The 23,571-nt window shown below is 35.5% G+C and overlaps 1 protein-coding gene across 1 annotated transcript in view; it reads right to left on the bottom strand.

The window, feature by feature from the left end:
• The window catches only part of SPIRE1 (spire type actin nucleation factor 1), a 57,288-nt gene that overhangs the window by 14,516 nt on the left and 19,201 nt on the right, over positions 1-23,571 (bottom strand). The window contains exons 3-12 of the mRNA XM_081325126.1: positions 21,149-21,376; positions 17,284-17,409; positions 16,224-16,304; positions 15,249-15,413; positions 14,406-14,492; positions 12,305-12,434; positions 10,317-10,486; positions 9,158-9,248; positions 8,798-8,940; positions 582-719 (exon numbers count right to left, since the gene is read on the bottom strand). Of these exons, the coding sequence (XP_081181252.1) occupies positions 582-719; positions 8,798-8,940; positions 9,158-9,248; positions 10,317-10,486; positions 12,305-12,434; positions 14,406-14,492; positions 15,249-15,413; positions 16,224-16,304; positions 17,284-17,409; positions 21,149-21,376 (1,359 nt within the window). The remainder of the gene's footprint in view (positions 1-581; positions 720-8,797; positions 8,941-9,157; positions 9,249-10,316; positions 10,487-12,304; positions 12,435-14,405; positions 14,493-15,248; positions 15,414-16,223; positions 16,305-17,283; positions 17,410-21,148; positions 21,377-23,571) is intronic.

Here is a 23,571-nt window from a genome sequence, read left to right as displayed (position 1 = left end):
ACAGCAAATATATACTGCATAATCAAGTAGTTGTACACTTAATCTAATTAAATTTATTAAAATAAGTAGTTTCCCCACTTTTTATAAAATACTCATTAAATGTTTCTATAATCCTTTGATAACTGACATATCATCCTCTATATTAAGCATTTTGAGAGCATAATAGACAAGCTTGCTGACAAAAAAGAACTGGATTCAAACTTATGCTCTGTTGAATTCTACTGGTGTTTGAGAAGGTGAAGCTGGTGATTTATGTACTGATTTTTGTTCCTATCCTTTGTGAATCTTGCCCAGTGCTTTATATATAAATCTACTCCAGAAGGCTGTATGATGTTCAGAACAAGATAGGATAAAATCTGCAAAAATCACTGTTGTGCCCCCTGTTGAACATTTGTTAAAAGAAGGTGCTCTTCTATTTTCAGAAGAATGTCTCAATTTACAGACCTACTGTAGTCTTTTCCTTTTGCACAAATATTTGAATCCCTCTCTGAAAATTTTAACTTCCTGCGTGATATACATACAGATTTCTTTCCCCCACTCCACTGTCCATATCTATGGAAAATCAACACAATTAGCTGTACCTTTCCCTTCTTTAGGGCAGTATAGACATCTTTGTATTGTTGATACTTCTCTAGTTCTGCCTTTACCAGCACTTGACGGATATGCATGACTTCTTCCACTGTGAGGGCCAGGCATTCCACTGGGTAGCAAAACTCTTCCTGAAAGAAAAAAAAATGCTTTTCAACTGTCTTTCTCAGAGCATTTCCCAGCTATCTATTTAAAGAGCCAGCCACCTGGTTAGTAATTTTAGAAGAAACAGATTTTACTTTTACCATCAACATTGAAGAACATTTATATGATCCACAGGTATCAAAAGAGCAAAGACTTCAGATATGCAGGCTAAAAAGATTGTCCCTGAAAAAGACTTTGATGGTTATTAAGCCAATCATTATGATGGTGTCTTTGATACCTTAAGATCCCTAGAGAAGCCAAAGAAATAGTAATCCAATCCAGAAGAAAATTTTATTCTGTGGTATATTTTAACTTACAGTAAAATTATATGTATTATTTTCCTTATATAATATTTAAACAATTATAATTGCAACTTTGTACACCTTATGCTCCTGCTTGTTAGCATGAATATCAGTCTATTACAATTTGTGATAAGAAGTAGTATACAGAACATTTTTTCCAACACTAAAATGCCGTAACGGTTTAATATCTAATTGAATAAATCATCAGAATTGTTGATACCACGGAATAAAAATGCACATCCCAAATTCAGCTCTTTCATAGATTCTTGCCATAGATTTTGTTGAAAGACAGAATTCTCTCCCTAGCTAAATTATATTTTGCAAATAATTTGGTTTGCAAGTTATATAAAGTGACAGAAAGACTCCAAGGTTTGGAGCAGGAGAAAAATAATCAGTAGACTTCAGATGAATTGGGACATTCATCAAATCTATGTTGCTTAGCTCTTAGGAAAAATACTACAAATTCATACTATAAATACAGCATAATGTAAAACTCAACTAATTAGACCAATAGATAAAGTGCTATTTTAAGTAGTTTATAATTCTGTCTTTCAATTAAGAAAAAATTTACAATGCAGAATTAGTAAAGAGGGCATACCAGAGCCACCATATTTTAAAGAACAGCTGTCTTACCCATCTAAAAATGGACCTCAAATACAAACTTCATCTTGCTCAAGATGGCTTACAAATCATGCCTTTTTTATCATTAACTTATTCATACTGAATATAATGTGACTTCAGAGTCAAAATTTAGTGCAATTTGCTATACTATATTAACCTTAGTATTACACTGGAAAACGCTATTTTCCCCCACCACAAGCTAAAAGTCTTCATGTTTTATAGGCATTTATAACTTTTTATCTTTTGTTTTCAGTTATATTTATCTACTGCATTTACAAAATTATCTAGCTTATTTTAAAATAGTAACTGCTTTAGTCTTTTAAATTTCCAGTACAAGTGACTGGTCACTGATGCAAGATTCAAGACATAAAAGGTGATAGATAATATAATATATATGATTACCCAGAAAAAAAAATCAAGGAATATGATGGCAGGATTCTTTATATTAAATGTTGACACTCCGTAATCCAAAAATGGTTTGCCACTAAAATATTTGAAGGACTGTTGAAGCAATCCACATCTGAAAGCCTTGCTCTATCACTGATACTAAACTACATGTGGCTATTGAAGTGCAGATCAATAAAATTCCCTCTCCCCCCAAAAAAGGCCATTGTCCTTCTTCCTTACTCATAAATATTAAACATTGTAGTTATTATGTTCAAGTTTTTAAATTATTAGTTTAGATTATTAAACAGTTTGCCTTTTGCTGCTTGTTTCATAACTTTGTTTAAAACACCAATGTCCTTTAATTATGCTCAGTCTTTAATTTAGAAAAGGTGTGGGAAGAAGAACTAGTCCCTTATCTATTTCCCAATGGTGTTTCTCCCCAAGCTGCAACATGGTCCAAATTCACTAAAGAACTTTCATAACTAACTAGCTATTCCATCAAGGAAATAATGTATTATTGTACTAATGTAAATAATGGTACCACTAAGAAATTACTAGCTTTTTAATTTATTCATTCATAAAATACTATCAAATTATAAATTCATAGCTTTTTGTCTTAGAATTTTTTTTAAAAAAATGTGCATCTATAAGTGGCCATATAACATCAGTGTGAAAATGAGAAGTCCTGTTTGAAAAATGTTTGCTATAGAGACAGCATGAATCTAAGTTGCTGTTCTCTATCAAACTGGTCAACTCAGCTCTTTCTCCTGGCCTTATTATATGTAATAACCTATTAAATATCAATTATTAATTTTTGCTAATACTTATTGCATATTACACTGAAGAACTGAAATGTTTCATGTCGTAATGGTAAAACTGTAGCTATGAAATAGGACGTATTATTTTCTAACTGCACTCTACTGCTTTGTGCACTATAATAAACAGGAGAGAATTGTACTATTCTGTTTTTGCTGTCATAAAATCTTTTTTGAAAATATGAAAGAAGAATGATCAAAAGGAGAAAAACTGTTTCATCATTTTAATTTTTACACCTGGTATTACAAAACAAAATCTTTTAGCTGAAACTGATTCATGGAATACTTCAGGTATAATTTGCTAGCAGTAGCACTTAGCATTACCAGTTCCATGCTAATTTATTCCACTTTCATGAAGAATACATGGAATCAAGTGTACAATTCTGAGAGGAAAACTGTTCTCATGTCAACGGAATGCAGCAAAATTAGCAAGACATTACAAGTAATCCATTACTGATGGATTATGAAGTCAGTTATCGGTTTGAATGCTGCTGAATCTTTTACTAATAGCTGACTGCATTCTCAGAATATAGCACACAATCCAGGAAAAAGCACTTGATAAATATTGTGACATTAAATTAAATTGTGTCTTTAAATCTTGAAGAATTGTTTCATCATGGTCTTCTCAGTATAGCCTCACCGATTCATTATTTTGAACAGCATCTTACCAAAGTGTTTGTTCTCTTACTGAAAGCCCCGCTGTACTTCAAACTCTTCACATGTACACCCTGAGCAGATCTGTTTGCAAAGGGATCCCAACATTCATTCAAAAATAATTGTGCTTGTTGTGTGGATACTGGAGAAAGGAGACAAGTGATAAGGACACTCTTGTTTCAAAACAAGAGTGACCTATATGCCTGGGTGGCTTCACGTATCTGTATATGTGTCTACTAAATCCTTCATATAAGAATAATCCATATTTAAACCTTCAATTATCCAGCCATTCTGGCTATATCTTAAAAGCATTTTGAAGAATTTTATGTTTGACATTTTCCAATGAAGACTAGTAGAGAGGAATTCCTTAGAAAGTTTTCCAACCTCAAAGAATATTAGGATAGTACGGTTGCTAAGCTTTTCTTCTAAACCAACATTGTATTGTGGATAATAAACAGATCCTTCATGATATTGAACATTAGCTGAACTAATGCTTCTTTTTCATTGGAGGCAACTCAAGTAGCTGCTAGTGGGATGGATACAGTAGTTTACCAAGCTAAAATCCTCAGACACCTTTGAATTAGTTTAACTACACAAGACTAATATAGGAATAATTTCTATTAAATAACACATAATAAATATATTCATAGTTTTGAAGTGAAGACTACAGTGAAATAAAAAAACTTTATAATGATAAAGCCCAACTATTTGTTTATTTTTAATCCAATCCACTGAGAAAATGCAGTAATTTGTGTAAAAATGTTCAAAATGTTCAACTACGTTGACATGAACTCATAAATGTTCTTAATTGTAAATGCTAATTTAGCATCTGTAAATCTTAATTTAGTTAAGCTTTCATTTAACATTTGGCATATAGATTTATCTGTATGTAAATACACACTGAAAGATTTATAATGTGAAAACTTGGCCAAAATTGACATGTATGATTTTATGATTTAAAACAGGGGTCCCCAACCACCAGTCTGTGGACTGGTACTTGGCCATGGCATGCCAGGAACCACACAAACAAGCAAAGCCACATCCGCAGGATGCAGGCAGCACACAAAACCAGGCCCCCTCTGGTCCACGGAAAAAGCTCTCTCCATGTAACTGGTCCCTGGTGCCCAAAAGGTTGGGGACCTCTGATTTAAAATTCATTCTTAATTTTTCTAAACTATTTCTCTACTGTTGATATTTGTTTTAACTTCTAAAAAGTTAAGATCATAAAATGCTGCTAATAAATTTCTGATTTTACATTCTAATTTGATTACCTTTCACAGACAATTTCAACTTCTAGGCAAATTGATCAGTGAATCTATGCATGCACAAAAGAGTTCTGCAGGCACCAAAATCAATTTTAATCAGAATCTAGTGAAATCCTAACGGTTAACAGCTTAGGAAATTCTCCCCATTTGATGGGAAGGAAAGATTCCTAGGACAGATTTTAGGAAGCTCACAGTAGGAGGCAAACCTTTGAGGCTTTCCACTGGTTAAAAACTCTTTCACATAGATAATACACAGTTCTGGCCATTCCAAACAAAGCTGCTTCAAAAGGATGGGTACTAAGATGAGAAGTTGTATGTATGGTTGAAAAAAGAGTCTTCCTTGGAACCTGAACATTAGATAGGAAAGTAGAAAAGGGAAGGCTAAACATAAAGAAAATGTTTGTCTACCATTTTAGATAAAATAACCCCAGCATTGATATTTCTTTCTTTCTTATTAGGAAGTCAGCTCAATATAACCAGAATTAATGTACAATAAAATACAAGCTCCTGCTAATTCTGCTGGAAGAAACCATCACAAGATAAGTTCCCTGCTAATTCTGCTGGAAGAAACCATTCAACTTTCTTTTCAGTGGAAATGAGGATTATTTAAAGGTGGGATTTCTTTCACCAGAAGATAAAGAGTGACAATCCATCAATCCTGAGGGAAGGAATGAAGAAGGAGGATGTTAAATTTAACATAGGATAATGTGACCTTATTTATGCCACTTTCTTTATACTTTGAGAAACTGCAGGCTTAGTATTGTAATATTAATTTTATATCTTTTTAAAAATATAACTTTAATGGTACTGTTAAATGACAGTGAAACAGTTGCTCAATGACAATTCACAGATTGTTATAAAATGCTTATAGCTTTTCCTAAAAACAAAAAATACATGTGAAATTATCAGTTAATTATCAGAAAGCATAAGCTCAACAGTATATATTTATTTTTGAACAACATAGTATGTTTTTTTAATCACCATATTGTATAGCAGGTTCATCCTTGTGAACAAACACAATTACTGGCACAGGACTATATTCTAATTCAGGAATTATTATTGCTTTCTAAAATGCAGTATTGCTTTTTTATGTATATTCCAAAGATCCTCCCACACTTTCATATTACAGAATCCTCATTTTATGGATATAAAACTCCATTTAGGAAAAAAGAAGAAAAAGAAAGAAAAAAATGAAAAGAAAATATTGTTCTGCCTGATAAATGCAACAGCAAAATAAAAAGCTACAGGAAAAGTATTTTATAGATTATATAAACTATAATATGTATTTATTCAAAACCTACTGTCTGTCCCCCTTATATCTGACATATACATATACTGTACATACATGCATGCACGTGTATATGTGTACCAATATGTGTATATATACTGTCAGATATGGGGGGCAGCCAATATTATATGTATGTATGTGTGTATGTATGTGTGTGTGTATATATAAAAATATAAATATATATGGAGAGAGTGGGAGAGAGAGAAAGAGAGAGAGAGAGGAGGGGGGAGAGGGGGGGAAGGACAGCCTCTGTGTATATAGATTTTGGTCCCAACTCTAGTTGATTTCTGGAAACTATTTAAGCTGAAACTTTTTTAGTGAATGTTTGGGCTCCAGCACCAGGTTTGCATATTTTTGACTGCTGGTTTTTTATATTTTCAATTTTATCAACATTGTTGTTTTTTAATGTCGTGAAATGCTATGAGTCTTTATAGAATTGTGACAGGATATAAATGTGCTTGATTGAGGGTTCAGTTTCTTCCATATTTGTGGCCCTCATATACATCCAAATGGAAATCTGCAGGGAACTACTAAGAGCTGATAAAACATAAAGTTACAGAATATTACAATATTACAATGACATTGGTGGGCAGGTGAGAGAGCTACCAAGTCTAAAAACAAATGTAACTTCAGATACTAGAAAATTATGATACTTTCAGGAAATGTTTGATGTATGCTGAAACTTCAATCATTTCAGTCACTGCCTCCTTGGAATGTGGGAATTTTGGCAAATCACTATAGGAGTTTGAATAAGTTCTGCTGCTTTGTGATCATTCATTCTATTTTAAATTTGTTAACACATTATAACTGCCTTGTTTTTAAGGAAACCAATATATAAAATGTTTAAAATAAAGAAATACTTACAAGAAGTCTCCTCATTCTCAAAAGACCAAAGAACAACAGAATTAGGGGGTTTTCCTTTCAGTACAAGATATAAAATATGAGATTATTTCTTATTCAGAAACTTCTGTAGTTTTTTTTTTAATTAACATTGATTACACCCCGCCCATTTGTATGCTGTTCCAAGAAACTGATTTAGCAAAGCAAATGCCTTGTGTGATACTGATGCTGTTCTGATTACTCTTAGGGGCTTATCTTGACCCCCAGTGAGTTCTGGTGGATGGCAGTGCCATCCTTTGTTGTCTGAATGAAGGATTTTTCTAGCTTGTCCCTCTCAGAACAGATAAGAGGAACAAATCCAGAATAAATTGTTTCTGAGATCATGCCACACAAACCCTGGGAGAAAGCATCTATAATTTGTTAGCCTGAATTGCTTTTTGAGATAATTAGAATCATTTAGATTATCATGTGGCTTATTTTCTAACAAGCCATAATTATGAAAAAAGCCAGTTTAAGTTTTTCAATGGATATTATATTCAGAACTCTTACTCTACTTTTAATCCCAAAGGCTAAAATAAGAATACACTGTAATTGTCAAATAATATTACTTCTGCTAAAACAAACTTCTGACTTTTTCTTGCAATAATATTGCTAGGACCATTTAAGAAAAAATGCATGATAGGCAAACAACTTTTAAATTATATGATTTCTTTAAAGTAAGATGAGCACATCTATTAGAAATGCCAGATATCTCAGAAATGATGAAGACTTTTTCTGAAATTGGGTCTCCACAAAAAGCAATTTTATGTAGTATATATGAATAATTACTACACAATTTTTTATATTTCTAACTGCCTGCATAGCTATACTTCACACAATTTTCACATGTACAAACCCATTATTCTCCTAAAGCTATTTCTTGGGAAATAATTGCTTTTGTTCTGTACTCTGCATATGTAACTGACAAATGAGTTTAAGATAATCTAGGATCAGAAAGTGAAGTCACGTTAGAATCATATGTCAAAATGCATTTAATTTCTTGAGAAAGCAGCTCTGATCTATAAATTAGTGGTGGAATGCAAATTAACTTCAGTATGCTGAAAAATTGGCCTCCAAATCAGAACCTCTTGAGCCAATGCAGAATAAGAAGGCATTTTATTAAGATCAAATGCACCCCTCTTCCTAAACCTGAATTCTTTCACTCTTTTATCAATTTTAAGAATTCTTTTAACAAAAAAATGGACCTTTCTTATAAAATACAAGGATTCGGCATTCTGCCAGCTCCTAAAACAGGCATTTTATTCCCTTATGACAATTGTGTTTTATTGGAATCTACTTTCAGATAAAGTTACCTAACTGAATGTATTTTCTTTTGATCCTTAGATTCAATAATACTATATGACTACACGGCATTCTAGGCTCTTTAAATATAGGAAAAACATATTAAAAATATGCAAAAACATCAGCCAAAAGATTCATTTTCATGTACCATATAGAAGACATTTTACTTGAAGATATATTAATTTTGTTAGCAAGTTTATATAAAAGCATCAGTAATTAGGCACAACATTCAAATCCAGAATTTAAAAGCTTAGAGTTATTTCATTCTAGATCTTACTTTCAACCTACAGTAGGGGTAGGGAACCTTGGCTCTTTTATGACTCGTGGACTTCAACTCCCAGAATTCCTAAGCCAGCATGAAGTCCACAAGTCATAAAAGAGCCAAGGTTGCCTACCCCTGACCTACCGGAAAGAAAATTAAAGAGCTGTTCCAAGGTTTCACGATTTTGAGCTAAGGATTCATCACAGCATATGGATTTGCTTCCCTCAGTGCTGGAACCACTATGTTTGATCTTGCAACCAATGCTGAATTTGATCTACTACAATACTTACAAGCGATCTGGAGCTCTGTTTTGTGGGAGGCAAGAATTGCCGTACGTTGGTTGGCGTTTCCTTCTCAATGGAATGTCGTCTCTGCGGTTGTTGTCTCCTTTCTGGCTGTGGTGTGGATGATATTGGCAAGAATTTTGGAGGCACTGTAAATTTGATAAGAATGAATTAGGTTCAAATTTTGTAAATTAATATTTTAACAGTACCTGTAATGATGTCATACAAGTAGAATGAAAGTAGCATTATATCATATATCATATCATATAATATCATCATACACACACAAATCTCTATTAATCCATCAGGTTTAAAATGTTTCTACTGTTTCAGGAAATCTTATTTGTTTTGAGCATTTTTACTCACCCTTTTTTCCAGATATGGTCTCCAGAAACACCTCTTCCATCTGGGAGGGAGAAACACTACCACTACTGGCTGATTTGTGTATAGACTCCTCCTGGAAATAATAAAATATGGCAATCAGTTGTCTCATTTCTCCTTAATTGGGAAGCAATATAAACAATATGCAGGAAAATATAGCGTAATGTATAATGATGCAGGATATGGAACTATATAAGATTACCTAGTCATATTAATGCTTCTAGAAAACAAAATATCACTGTTTCTTCAAACAGCAGAAAATATTATAGAGGCCATATAATAGGCTGATAGCTACTGTATAAGCTTCTTCTCCATATGTGCAAGCTTTATAAACTAAAAGCAATTCAGTGGTGTACTATAGATATCAATAGTACTTACGTTAAAGGAGTATTCATACTGGGATTCTGTACAAGCCAAGGGTGAAGTGAGAGCAAAGTAGACCCAACCCAATGTAAAATATTACCAACATCAAGAACATGACCTAATCCAAGGTTATTTATTTCATATAGATGGTTTTTCTAACATCTGCTAGCCAGAACTGGTTAGAACAGTAGTCATTAGGATGAATTGCATAAAACCACATTTTGTTCAAAATGATTTCAACACTACTTTTATCAAATGTACTATACAACATTTTAAGCAAAACAAGTCCCAATGTGACCAATAAAAGCAGTAAATGGAAATGAACCAATTACAGGTAGTCCTCGACTTATGATTGTAATTCAGCCTGGAATTACACTGACTTTATGATCATTTTTGCAGTGATCATTAAGCAAATGTGACAATCGTTAAGAGAATGCATTGGTTGTTAAGTGAACATGGTGTTGATTAAGTGAGTCTATTGTCCACAATGGGTGTTTTTTTCCAGAAACCAGAAGTAAATGTTATTTTCCGGCAAAAAAAAAAGAGGTCATAAATTGAGGTCATGTGAGTGCAGGATATGGCAACTGATTGTAAATGCAGACTGGCTGCCAAGCACCCAAAATATAATCACTTGACTGCAGCGAAACTTCAAATCTGGGTTATAAGTAGTTTTGGGGAGGTCCGTCATAACTTGAATGATTACTAAGTGACCAATTGTAAGTCAAGGATTACCTGTAAAACCCTAAAAACTGAAGGGATGCATTGTTGCTATACATCTTACCTCTGAATCTGAGCTACCCAGTTCAGCCAAAGTGGGAGCTTTCAAAAGTCTCTTCCGCTGCACTGTTAATTTCGTTGTCCCTAGGCCGTTTACCTTTGCTTTGGATTCCAAGCTGCCATTCGCTATACAGCTTTCTAATAGGTTTTGGGAGGCTGCTGATGTGGGTACGTCTAGGAAAAGCAGAAAAAGAGCACGAATAAGCACTGCTACTGTGATATTTATCTTTTCTCCTAAAAATTATGTCAATGCCACACCAGTGTTGCCTATATACTTCGATATAAAAAATTATATGGGAAAACATACAGGTAGTCTTTGGTTAACAATGGCGATTGGGACAGGGATTTCCATCACTAACTCATGTGGTCATAAAATGTGAGGTCATATGACTGTATTGTTTAACAACAACAATCCTGGCATCATTGCCATCACTTGCAATTTCCTTGCAATTTCCTGCCAGCATTCAAAAAACCAAGTTAAGTAGGGAAGCCAGCAGGATGTTTCAAATCCCAGCAGTTTGAAAGCAGGCCAGCAGGCTGCTGACAGGCAGGGAAAGGCTGTGTGAATGGCCATCAAGATGTGGTGAGAATGCAAATGGGGCTTTGGGTGCTTGCTGCCAGGCATGGGAGGACGCGTAGATAGCTGGTAAGGCACAACATGAGGACGGCAGGGTTGAGGGTGGCTGCTTCTGGGTGGGATAGACTTACCAGAGTGACTTGCAGCCTTGTCTGCTGGCTTCATCATTAATATTGGTTGTGGGAAGCTGAGAGGGAAGTTGCAAATGGTGATCAGGTAACTGCGGAATGCTGCACCTGTTGTGTGAACCTGTTGCCAAGCATCCACATTGCAATCACGTGATTGCAAGCATGCTGGGACAGCCAGAACTTTGAAGACTGATCATAATTTCAACTAATTCAGTACTGTCATAACTTTGAATGATTGCTCTACCAGTGGTTATTAACCAAGGATTACCACATTTGAATATGTATCAATATTGAGTTAACACAATGTATTTTCTGTTACAAATTGATACTAATATACCGTAATACATTTGATGTTTGAAATAGTCTTGCCTACATTTTTGAGTAATGGTGTATAGATTTAAAAAAATAATCAAAGAACTTCTGCTCTAGTAATAGTACACATGAAATATCCAGGGAAGCATAATAGCATTTATATGGGAATTCAGACAACTTGAGTCATTGAATGAAGTAGCTTCACTTTGTTATTTGCTGAAAGTTATTATCTTATTTTTACCTGATTTCTGATAAATCAGGCAAAAGGAGCACTAAGCATATTGTCTCTTCCTTAGAAATTTGATTACAAACAATTAGCAATCCTGCTTTATTGCATTTTTGCTTGTGGAACTGAAGACTGCAAACAAGGGGAGGCATATGATTTCTGTAGGTGATCCTATATAATCCTAACTCTTATTAGGCAGAAAGCTCTTAACTCCAGAGGTTCCATAAAAAGGTAACAGAAATGGCATTAAGGCTTTACTAATCCATCGCCAATTCCCTCTTTCAAAATGAGATATAAGCTTAAAGCTTCCATGAAAATTAATTTTAAAAATTTAAATTAGCTACTTTTGTTTATTTTAGTAGAAAATATGTCCCTTCAAAGTGTTCATATTTTAATTTTATCTATTTCACTATATTTGTGTTTGTACAGTCAGCAACAGAGATTAATCAGTCAGGCACTTGAAATGGCTAACATATTTTAGAAATGAAGAGTGACTTGGTTAACACATCTTGGAAAAGTTTTCTCCAAGTTGACCTTGATTCCTAGAGGCTACATTGCATATGCACACAATTTTCTTGATAATTTAATTGCCTTCTTTTTTTGGGGGGGGGGGTATTTTTCATCTTCCAGTCTAACCTATATCTACTGGTATTTTGGGGAGGTTTATCATCCAAGGACAAATGACTCATGTTCCACTCAGTTCCTAAGCCGAGAGACGAACCAAGTTTCATCAAAATCCAAGTACTCACCTAGCCTGCTACGCCTGACCTCATCAGGTGAAACAGGTCTTAGTTTTCTTTCAGATTTTATTTCTTCCAGAATTCTTTCATGGAGGCTACGTGGCCGTGGTGGAGTTGGCTTCAGTTTTCTTGCAGATGCCTGGAAAGAATAACATATCTCAAAGAAAAGTACTGACAATGCTTAAGAGATGTTCATCAAGATACACAGCTTTACCTGAATTAAGTGTCCATTGAAATAAGATAATAAGGTAAATTTCTAAGCTACAATTTAAAAATAATAGATGCTTGCCTACAGTATAACTATGGTTTTTCAAGTGACTATTGCATATTCACTTTAATAGATTCTAACTCTTCTTCAGCCTAAACAACAAACAAACAAATAAATAAATAAAACCTTTATTGTCAAAGTACAACATGTGTCCATTGAGATTAGCTGAGCCTCCCGCCGTGCTCTCTCCCCCCAACACACAGTGACAACAAACACTCCATCCTACCACACCATGTGAACCAACTACACCACATACCGGTGTATGCAGTCAATTCTGCATAAGTTCACAGAGATTATATCCCATTTAAAAGCCTAACAGCCCACGGATAAAAGCTATTTTTCAGCCTGTTGGTACGGCTGGCTATACTCCTATATCTCCTACCAGATGGTAGGAGAGTAAAGAGATAACGTCCAGGGTGTGAGTCATCCCTGAGAATCTTCCTCACTCTTCCAAGGCAACGAGCCCTGGCGATGTCATCCAGTGGTGTCAGGGAACAGCCCACAATGTCTTGTGCTGTGCTCACTACCCTCTGTAATACTTTCCTGTCCGCGGCTGTCAGACCAGCATACCAATCCACAATACCATACGAGAAGACGCTCTCTATAGTAGACCGGTAAAAGAGGGTCATTAGCCGTTGTTCTACTCTGTTCTTCCGCAAGACCCTAAGAAAGTGAAGCCTCTGTTGGGCCTTTCTAGCCACCTGGGTTGTGTTAACTTTCCAGGTCAGATAAAGGTAAAGGTTCCCCCGCACATGCGTGCCAGTCGTTTCGGACTCTAGGGGCTGGTGCTCATCTCCGTTTCAAAGCTGAAGAGCCAGCGCTTGTCCGATGACATCTCCGTGGTCATGTGGCCGGCATGACTAGACGTCAAAGGCGCACGGAACGCTGTTACCTTCCCACCCTGTTTTTCTACTTGCATTTTTACGTGCTTTCGAACTGCTAGGTTGACAGAAGCTGGGACGAGTAATGCTACGCGGCACTCAGGATTCGACCCACCAAACTGCCGACCATCTGATTGACAAGCCCAGTGTCCTAACCCACTGAGCCACCGCGTCTTAAATATACTAGGTTTTAAATGGGGGAAAGCACTTCTTGTCTAGCCACTGCATGTGCAATAGGAGAGATTTTCTGGCTATCTGCTTAATTCCTTGAATTGATGTCAAAAAGTTCTTTCTTGCAAACCAAAGAAGAGACATAAGAGAGATGGAGGGAAGGTCATTTCAATGCACAGATGACCACCCAAAGAACCACAGTTATGAATAATCAGCTTGTTCACCTTTGTGGTGGAGGTTTTAAGAAGAGACTGGACAACCATTTGTCTGAAATGGTTTCAGGGTTTCCTGCTTGAGCAGGAGGTTGGACTAGAAGACCTCCAAGGTCCCTTCCAATTCTGTTACACTGTTATTCTGATATATCTGATTCATCCGAATGGGAACACACACACATACACAAAGTCACACTTTCAGATAAGGGACAGATCTTCATGTCAGAATAGATAACAAAACCAATAGGCTAAGAGAAAAATCAGCTGTAGCAGAGACATCAAATTGATAGTGCATAAACTATAAAGGATGCTGAGATGACTGATATGAAACAGCAAAAATACATGAGATTTTATTTCAAAATAATTCCTCTATTGTGTATTTTATATAAATGGATTTGAAGGATGCCAATGCTACAAAATATAAGAAAAAAGCTGTGTTTCCTATATTTTAGAGATGACTGGGAGAAGCAGTGGAAAAAAGCTGAATATGAAGTAGTTAAAGCAAAAAGATATAGAAAATCTCTTATTTTCATTAACTTTGTCCCCCCCGCCCCGCCCCTTTCCATTGTATTACATACAGGATTTAATGGAGGTCGAGACCGGATAAAGTCCAAGATAATTTCATGGGCACTCTTTTTTAATCGTGGAGGGATATCCCCACTGACCTAAAAGAGAGAAAGAAAAATATCTATTATTTTGCTTGCACATCAGTATCATGCAATCCAAAAGGGGAATGAATTCTAAAAAATCATAATTGTGGCGATTACTGAAATGGAGTCGATTGACCACCAGGAGGCAGGCACTATGTAACCAGTTTTATATTATCTGAAATCTGTAAAATATAGCTAGCAAGATGTTATTCTATAGGGTTCAAAAGGTCTTCGGGAATTGAATTAATGGACTTTTGCACTTTAGATTACTATATATAAAGCATTAGCTTTAGGAGTTATCCTGATCCTGTGCTCAATGGTCACAGGAAGAGATACCTAGAAGCTATCAAAATTTCTTAGTAAATGATTTATAATGTTTATATATACAATAAAACAAAATGAACTTCAATTTTATATAGTGTTCCAGCTGAACAGTTTGGCAATTTTTGTTAAATCCATATGATATGATACAAAAATCTATGCATCTAGTTTTTATCTGCCTAAAGAAATAAGGTCCTTGTTTCTTCCAAATAGCAGATCCTAACATAGTAACATTTATTGAAGTCAAGGTGATTTTCAAAATAGCTTGTAAAATTAGCTAAGATTCTATTACTCTAAGGGCAAAAATTTAACAAAGCAATATAAAACCCCTCCAGAAGGCATTAGTTTTTCAAATGAACTAAAATAGTTTGCTTTTTTCTCCTTTTTGGTAGTCCTAACATAATTTAAGGCTATGCAAAAAATGACAAAATTGATTTTGACAGAGCTTACCATAACCTTTCTTAAAGTGTAGCGCTTGGATCGAATATCATCCATCAACATTTCATATGGAGTGAGCTGATATTCTATGGGAAGAGGATTGTACTGACGTTCTTGAACTTTCTTAAGTTTTACACCATTTCGCAAATCTCTCATAACCTGAACCCAAAACTGGGCCTGAAGTAGTTAAGAATAAAAAGTTAATATATATATATACAACAAAGTTTGTATTATTGTATTTTAAGCTCTACTAAACTTATAAGGTAAAGGTTCCCCCGCACATGCGTGCTAGTCGTTTCCGACTCTAGGGGCCAGTGGTCATCTCCGTTTCAAAGCCGAAGAGCCAGCGCTTGTCCGAGGACGTCTCCGTGGTCATGTGGCCGGCATGACAAGATGCCAAAGGTGCACGGAACGCTGTTACCTTCCCACCATAGTGGTCCCTATTTTTCTACTTGCATTTTTACGTGCTTTCGAACTGCTAGGTTGGCAGAAACTAAACTTATACTTATATGTAAATACTCATCATACCTTCTACATGTATCATGAAGCAAAATGGTGCTTTAGTTTTAAAAGCTAGGCTAGGGTTTACTTTACTGAATTCTGCAACAATTATCTTTTCCCAACTAACTTCCATATATTATTCCATTTTAGATAACACAATCCCAAATATTTCTTTGTAAGCATGTATGCAGGATAGGAAAGGTTATAAACAAGCAAGCAGTTAATTACATTGTCAGATAACGAAATAATCAGTTGCATGTCTTGAAATTAATAGAGCATCTAGAGTCACGTTTGTTAGCTTCAATAACAATAAATTCTTTATTATTTACTTTATAGTGGAAAAAGATGTAATATTAGCCATGATTTTATAGATTTTTATATGTGCTTCTTTGTATATATTTGATATAAATATTTGATATAGATTGCGTTGTCTGGCTATAAGTTTCTAATATAAAGCCGTTACTTTATGAAAAAAAGTTATCTTACCCAATCAGCAGTTTTTAATTCATCAAGGTCAGTGCTAGATTCTTTATTTCCTTTGTCCATTGCCTGCATTTTCTTTAAATTCTATCAATTAAAAGAAAAAATATTTGTTTACAATAAGGTCGGTAAAGATACAATCCTACAGATATTGCTGAACTATAGCTATTAATTCTACCCAGCACGGTCATTGGTAAAGGATATTATGCATTATAATTTAGCAACACCTGAAACAACATCAACACTGTCAGATAAATTCATATTTAAAGAGATCATAATTATCACATGCTCATTTTGGCATTTGTCACTTCTATACAATATTTTGTAACAAACACAATAAAATGAAGATAGTAACACAGGGGTGTCAAACTCGCAACATCACGTGACATGTCGTATCACGACTTTTTCCCCATTGCCAGCAATGGGGTGGGCGCGGTTTCAGCGTGATGCATCCGGCCTGTGGGCCAGCAGTTTGACACTCCTGTAGTAACACATTGATATGATGGATATATTGAGAGTGATGAAGGAACAAGAAGGTGAGAAATGAAAAGCTACAGGTAGCCTTGAGCAGTGGAAGGAAGTAGAGAGAGGATTTTTAGTAGAAATAATGTAATAGGTATATAAGTAGTGGCAGATGGAAGCAGAGGTTCTACGTGGGAAATGGGGCTGGAAACTTAGAAGTTGGCATGAAGATAAAGGGATAACAGTTGTGAAGACCTGAAGGAAATTTGATGGGAGCCATTTGATGAGCACTGGGAATTTATGGCCAATACAGGTAGTCCTCGACTTACAATGGCTCACTTAGTGACCATTCAAAGTTACATCACTGACCATTTTCGACACTTAGGACCGTTATAGCATCCCCATGATCATGTGATTTACATTCAGATGCTTGACAACTGACTCATAAAGTAAACTCCTGAGTGAATTGGCAAGATAACTGAGGAAAATTGAAGTACAGTATTTGTAATTACAAAAACAATTGTTTCAGAGTATTAATACTAAACAACAGAAATATATGACATTTTAAAAAGCCAAATAACTAAGTGATTTGTACATTGCTTACCTCTCTAGCACTTTTAATTTTGGCTAAGAATGTGTACAATTCCATTGTTTCAGCAAATAGTGCGCGACATACTGCTTGATAGTGATTTGGTGCATCTGATTGGGTTGGCAGATGGGCAGCGCAAAGCTATGCAAAAAGATTACAAAAGCATAATGAGTTTTGTTTTACAGAGAAAATACAAATGCTTCATTTATAATTTAAATGTCAGAGAAATGTAATTTTATTTTCAATATCATAAAATATTTTAAACCATATTTGAATTATTCTGCTACCCAAGAAAATAAAAAACAAATGTTGTTTAACCACACATCATCTAGCAATATCTAGAGTTTTTTGCCAAAGAATATATGCATTAATAAAACCAGTTCATCTAGAATAAATCCTAACAAAACTAAAACAAAACCCATAATTATACCGAAGGCTTGGCAAAGTGAGAATTGCAATAGGAAAAACAAAATAAAACAAGGGATTATTTCTTCTTTAGGTACATATGGCTCAATATGGACTTAACAATATGAACTTTTACTTCTCTAGGTACATATGGATCAATGTGTACCGTATTTTCCGGCGTATAAGACGACTGGGCGTATAAGACGACCCCCGACTTTTGAGAGGATTTTCAAGATTTTTCGTCTTATACGCCGGAAAATACTTACATGCCAGTTGCCAAGTGTCCGACACAAGCCCGATTCAGACCCGTCTGATGCAGATGGTGCAAAGGCCTGCCGGTTCCCGCCCGACGACGGACGGCTCCGCCGGTGCCGCCTCGAGAGGGAAGGGAGTGAGGTGCCTGCCACGGCTCCCCGAGCAATCCTTAGCAGTCGGGGAGCACGCACGTGTGCAGGACTGCCCTGCCGGCTCCCGCCCGATGCCTAGAGGCTTGAGGGATCAAGTAACCTGCAGATTTTTGGTTAGCTACCTGTAACAAGGATTGCGGTCATGTGGTATCTCGCTTTACAATATTACTGACTTATAACAGAAAGATCCAACTTTCCCTAGCAGAAAGTTAAATCCTATCTATAAAACGCTACAGTGTAATACAGTACAGTATAGTATTACTTTCTTCAATAAGCCAGAAAACAAAAAAAAACAAACCTGAATTTAAAATGGTATCTGCCAAGAAAGATTAGCCTGAAAAATAGTGTAGCGTTTAGGTGTTCAGTGTTTCACAATAAAAAAAATGAAAAAGTGCTTCAGTTCATATGTGGGGGTGAACATAGTGCCTATTTGCAAACATTTTCTTATTACAGCAAGATGGAGAAAAAAGCTCTTTAGAACTATTTATTTTTTAAGAATTTTATCATTACTTTATCTGAGTATACTTTTGTAAACCATCAAAGCTTTCCAAACTCACTACATATACAGACATCTTCTACTACAAACAATAATGGTTTAAAACACTCATGATTCTTACAGAGAAAATAGGCATGATTTGAGCAAACAAGAAAGCAAATTATAATTGTTCTTAAAGTTAAAATTTTGCAAGTGCACTTGTGTCATTGTGCTAAGAAGAAGTTTGTAGTCCAGATTTTTGCATAAATATGGAGCTGATGGTTGATTGCTGAACACAGTAGGTGATGAAAACAAACCATCTGTCAGAAAGGAATGCTTAGTGAATGGTTGAAAGTTGGGTAGGAATGGGGGAGAGTGTCTCCTTGGTTGTTTAATATATTTGTGAAATGTGTTTGAATATTAGAAGCTCGGGATGGCAGTTGGGCTGTAGGTTTGATCTCCGAGCTTGGTGATTTGGCTGCAAACGTTTCGTCTCCATTCGGGGGGGAGGACATCTTCAGTGTGCTTTGAAGATGTCCCCGCCCCCCGAATGGAGATGAAACATTGCAGCCAAATCGCCAAGCTCGGAGATCAAACAGCCCCCTAATATATTTGTGGATAAAAGCATAAGTAATATTTGTGGTACACATAAGGAATATTTGCACATGATGCTGTGTTATTGATTAAGACAAGGCTTCACCAATTTTTTCCTTCATTATCCAAAACTACTTATCATAAAGTATTTTATGCAACGTAAGTAAAGCCTTTTAAGTCAATTTAAATGTCTCTCTTGTGATTGGATAATGGGGTTGTGTGTCATTACCTAAAGAAAAATCATTTTACCCAAGTCTGAGTAATTTACCCAGGTTAAGAACTTGAATGATTTTGTATAATATCATGAGGTATGACCAGACAGTCAACTTATCAAAGACAGAGTTGTATGATGAAAGCTGTATGATGAAAAATAGAGAAAGTAGATGAATATGTGTAGCTTGGTTGAATGTTTAGCAAAGATGGGACAAAGAAAGGAGAAATTCTAAAATGTGCAAATGTTGATCAAAAGGTTATAGGTAATATGTGATCTGTAATGAATAATGAATATGTGTAACTGTGCTACAGTAAGTATTAGGTAGGCTAGAAGAAACATTTAAAAAGTTAAATGTGGTGGGAACTGCATACCTAAGTATGAACAGTAAAACAGGAAGAGCAGCTTGTGACTTTCTCATAAATGGACATATTTTGTTTTTTCTAATTGTGGCACAGCCATATAGACAGCAAGTATATCACATGAAACCAAATTCTATGTGCTGTAACCTACAGTATGTAGAAGGTTGTTTTGTAGAAGGTTGTTTTGATCAGGTGAAAGTAGACATTTCTCTACCCAAATCTTCTCCTATATAGACAGGCATTGGATAGCATATAACCAGATGGATCTCAACAAGCTAAGCAGGATTTTATCTTTTTGATATTAGTCTATTGAATAGTCTTTAAAGGTGAAAGAAATGTCCAAGGAGAAGGCAATAGAAAATCACGCCTACATATAGGTAGTCTTTGACTTATGTTCATAATGGTGCCTGGACTTTCTGTTGTAAGTCATGACGGCTGTAAGTTGAGGTACCATGTGTTTGGACCATATTTTATTACTTTTTTTGCAGCAGTTTTTAAGTGAACACTGTGGTCATTAAACAAATGCCAAAGTTGTTAAATGGATCAATATATTCTTACTGGCTTTTTTTGCGGATGCCAAACAAAGAGGTCAGAAACCGACAATGTCAAAAATTGTGAATATGGGTTCATGGAATGCTGCAATTGGCTACAAAATTGGCTACTGCCTGAAATGCAGTCATTGACTATGATGAGGTGTGCAGCTGTAAACTCTGGAACCAAGTCGTAAGTAGCTTAGAGAGGGGGTGTTGTCATAAGTTCAAACAGTTGCCAAGCAACTGATCATTAAGTGCGGAAGAAAGTCACCAAGCATCAATGTTCACTCAAAGCCTATGTTAATAACTATCTAGAGATAGTAACTACTTAAGATGTGAATATTGTATTTTGACAGAAAAACTTTCATGCTGAATTAAAGGGTAAATTTACAATACTAAATAAATACGTTTAAATAAAGGGCTATTTACAGAAAAATATTTTTTATGTACCCAATTTTGCATATTGCAAAAAATTTTAAATTTCAATCTGACTTGAGATAAACAGATCTCTCTGGTATGTGTTTATATGAAAATGGAATGTGCTAAGAATGTGTGGGTTGTAGAAGAATATTACATCAATGCAGTGATGAAATTCCCAAGAAGCTTTGCATTGGAATGACTGTAGTAAAAGACAATAGACTCTTGAAAACTGAAATGCAGTAAAAACAGAAACAAAAATCAGGTTTGTGCTAAGTCATATATCAGATTAAAACAATATTTTAAATTAGAAGATACTGTCAGGGTCAACCAGGTTAACACTATAATATCTAAGTTAACTGTAATATTCTTTATTAGACAACCACTATGTCAATGCTCTATCTAAACATAAAAGGTGTTGTTTACTTTAACTGTTTCTTAAATATCAACATTGGATAAATAGATTAAAACTATACCTTCATGACATCTCTATAAGACTGTATAACTTCAATATTGCCTTTCTGTTCATCATCTACGACTTCATCCAGAGCTTCATAGCCTTCATCTTTGGTCGCATCTGCCTCCACTGTATTAGTCATATGATCAATCAGTTGCTCCAAGGGAGGGCTGAGCTCTCGCTCTTCATTCTCTTTCAAGCCATAATCCAGTGCTTTATAAATAATAATTCCTAGTGATTCTATAACCTGAAAAGGGATTATATCAAGTTTTAGATAAACAGTCATTTTGTAACTTCTATCTTATTTAAGTTATAGTCCAAAATATCTGAAAAGCAAAATGCTAGTTTATATTAAATCAGTAGTTAAACAAGAAAAAAATCTCTTACCATATTAATATTATATAAGGAAAAAACCATAATAATTACAATATAATCCAGACGTTAACTAATTAGTTTCTAATATGCAGCTTGCCCCCTGCCCCACAAACTAACTTGCTGATGGTACTTTTCAAAATACTAAAATTGGATAAGTTTTGTTGTTGTTAGGTGCGAAGTCATGTTCGACCCATCGCGACCCCATGGACAACATTCCTCCAGGCCTTCTTTACAGCATCAGACTTTCCTTTCACCACCAGACACATCCACAGCTGAGCATCCTTTCGGCTTTGGCCCAGTCACTTCATTCTTTCTGGCGCTACTAGTACTAGCCCTCTGCTCTTCCCCAGTAGCATATTGGACGCCTTCCGACCTGAGGGGCTCATCTTCCAGTGTCATATCGTTTTTTCTTTTGGTACTGTCCATAGGGTTTTCATGGCAAAGATACTGGAGTGGATTGTCATTTCCTTCTCCAGTGGATCACGTTTTGTCAGAACTCTCTTGCTATGACCTGTCCGTCTTGGGTGGCCCTGCACGGCATAGCTCATAGCTTCATTGAATTACGCAAGCCCCTTTGCCACAACAAGGCAGTAATCCATGAAGGAGTGGATAAGGTAGATGTGTTTAATTTTAGTTTGTTTGCTTTGAATAACCAGGCTGTAACCAGATCACTTTCAATGTTATGCAAACATTCTTCCTTTGAAGTCTGCATGTGGAACTATAGGCATGATAAAGCTGAGTTGAGTAGAACACAGCAAGCTTACTCCACATAATATAGGAAGAGAGTCTACTGTAGGAGATTTAGGTTCAGCAAGGAAAAGTGGGGATGAAAGGGAAAGTTCCAAATGGAGAATGTAGGACAGAAATTAGAACTAATAGATGGGAAATGGGACAAACATCCCTTTCATTTTCTTTTTCATATCTACCCCTCCTATTTCTTTGATGTTTGAAAGGGGCTGAAATTTAAATGATAGATTTTAGTTAGATTAATAAAGATAATTAACCTTAATGCAGATAATTAGAAAACTAATATAAGGGCTCTGTCTCTCTTTGTTATATATTTAATAAACAAGTATTAAAAAATAGACCTTTTAATTATATTATGGTCTTTTATTTTCACATCTCATGCTGTAATACAATATCATGCATACCATTCTCCCACACTTAAACAATATAATACAGCATTGTCCATAGACTTGTTGTTTCCCTGAAGTTCTCATATTCATAAATAAAACAACAAAGCCTCAATGCATGTTTTTCCTTGTAAACACTAAAAAAGCTGTCTTGAGCCAAAATTCTTGCCTCTCTAATTTTTCATCAGGGCTATTTATTCCTTCAGCTTGTTTTTTAAAAAAAAACAAAACTTCAAAAATTTTCTGTCATAGCAAATTATGTTTATCCTGCCATGTGAGAAATTTTCAAAAAATCATGGAACCTTAGAGTCTGGTGCCACTTAATATTCTGATTTGCAAACTTCTGAAACATATCAATCCAAATTGAATGGATTACTGGATAAAAATATAATGCCAATATCAATTAATTCACAACAATAGGGTAAATTACACTAGAAACATACTCAGGAATTAGACCAACAATTCAGTGCAGATTATTTTTAAGTCAGGAAATAGATGACTAAAGCATCCATTTTATTTAGGTACTAATCAACAGTAAATTACTATAATGCTCCATATAAAAATATTTCATGCATTCCTGTAATAATAGTTTAGACCAGGGCTTTTCAACCAGTGGTACGGGTACCACCTGTGGTACATTGGCACCTAGCAGGTGGTACACGACCATCCTAGAAAAGTAGCAGGGGAGGGGAATAAGCTGAACCAGTGGCAGCACCGCACAAGCCTGAGCGAGAGATAGCTGGAGCTGCAGGGCTGTCAGGGTTCAACGGAAGCGCCAGGATCAGCGCCAGGATCCAGCTGGAGTCGGTGCTGATCCTGGCGCTTCTGAGCCCAGAAGAAGTGCCGATTAGCTGGAATGTTGCAGCATCTCCAGCATCTTGTAATTTACATTCAGATGCTTGGCAACTGATTCATATTTATGACGGTCACAGTG

This window comes from Vipera berus (genome assembly GCF_964194415.1).
Source record: "Vipera berus genome assembly, chromosome: 3".
NCBI lineage: Eukaryota > Metazoa > Chordata > Lepidosauria > Squamata > Viperidae > Vipera > Vipera berus.
This window is presented reverse-complemented; position numbering and strand designations above follow the sequence as displayed.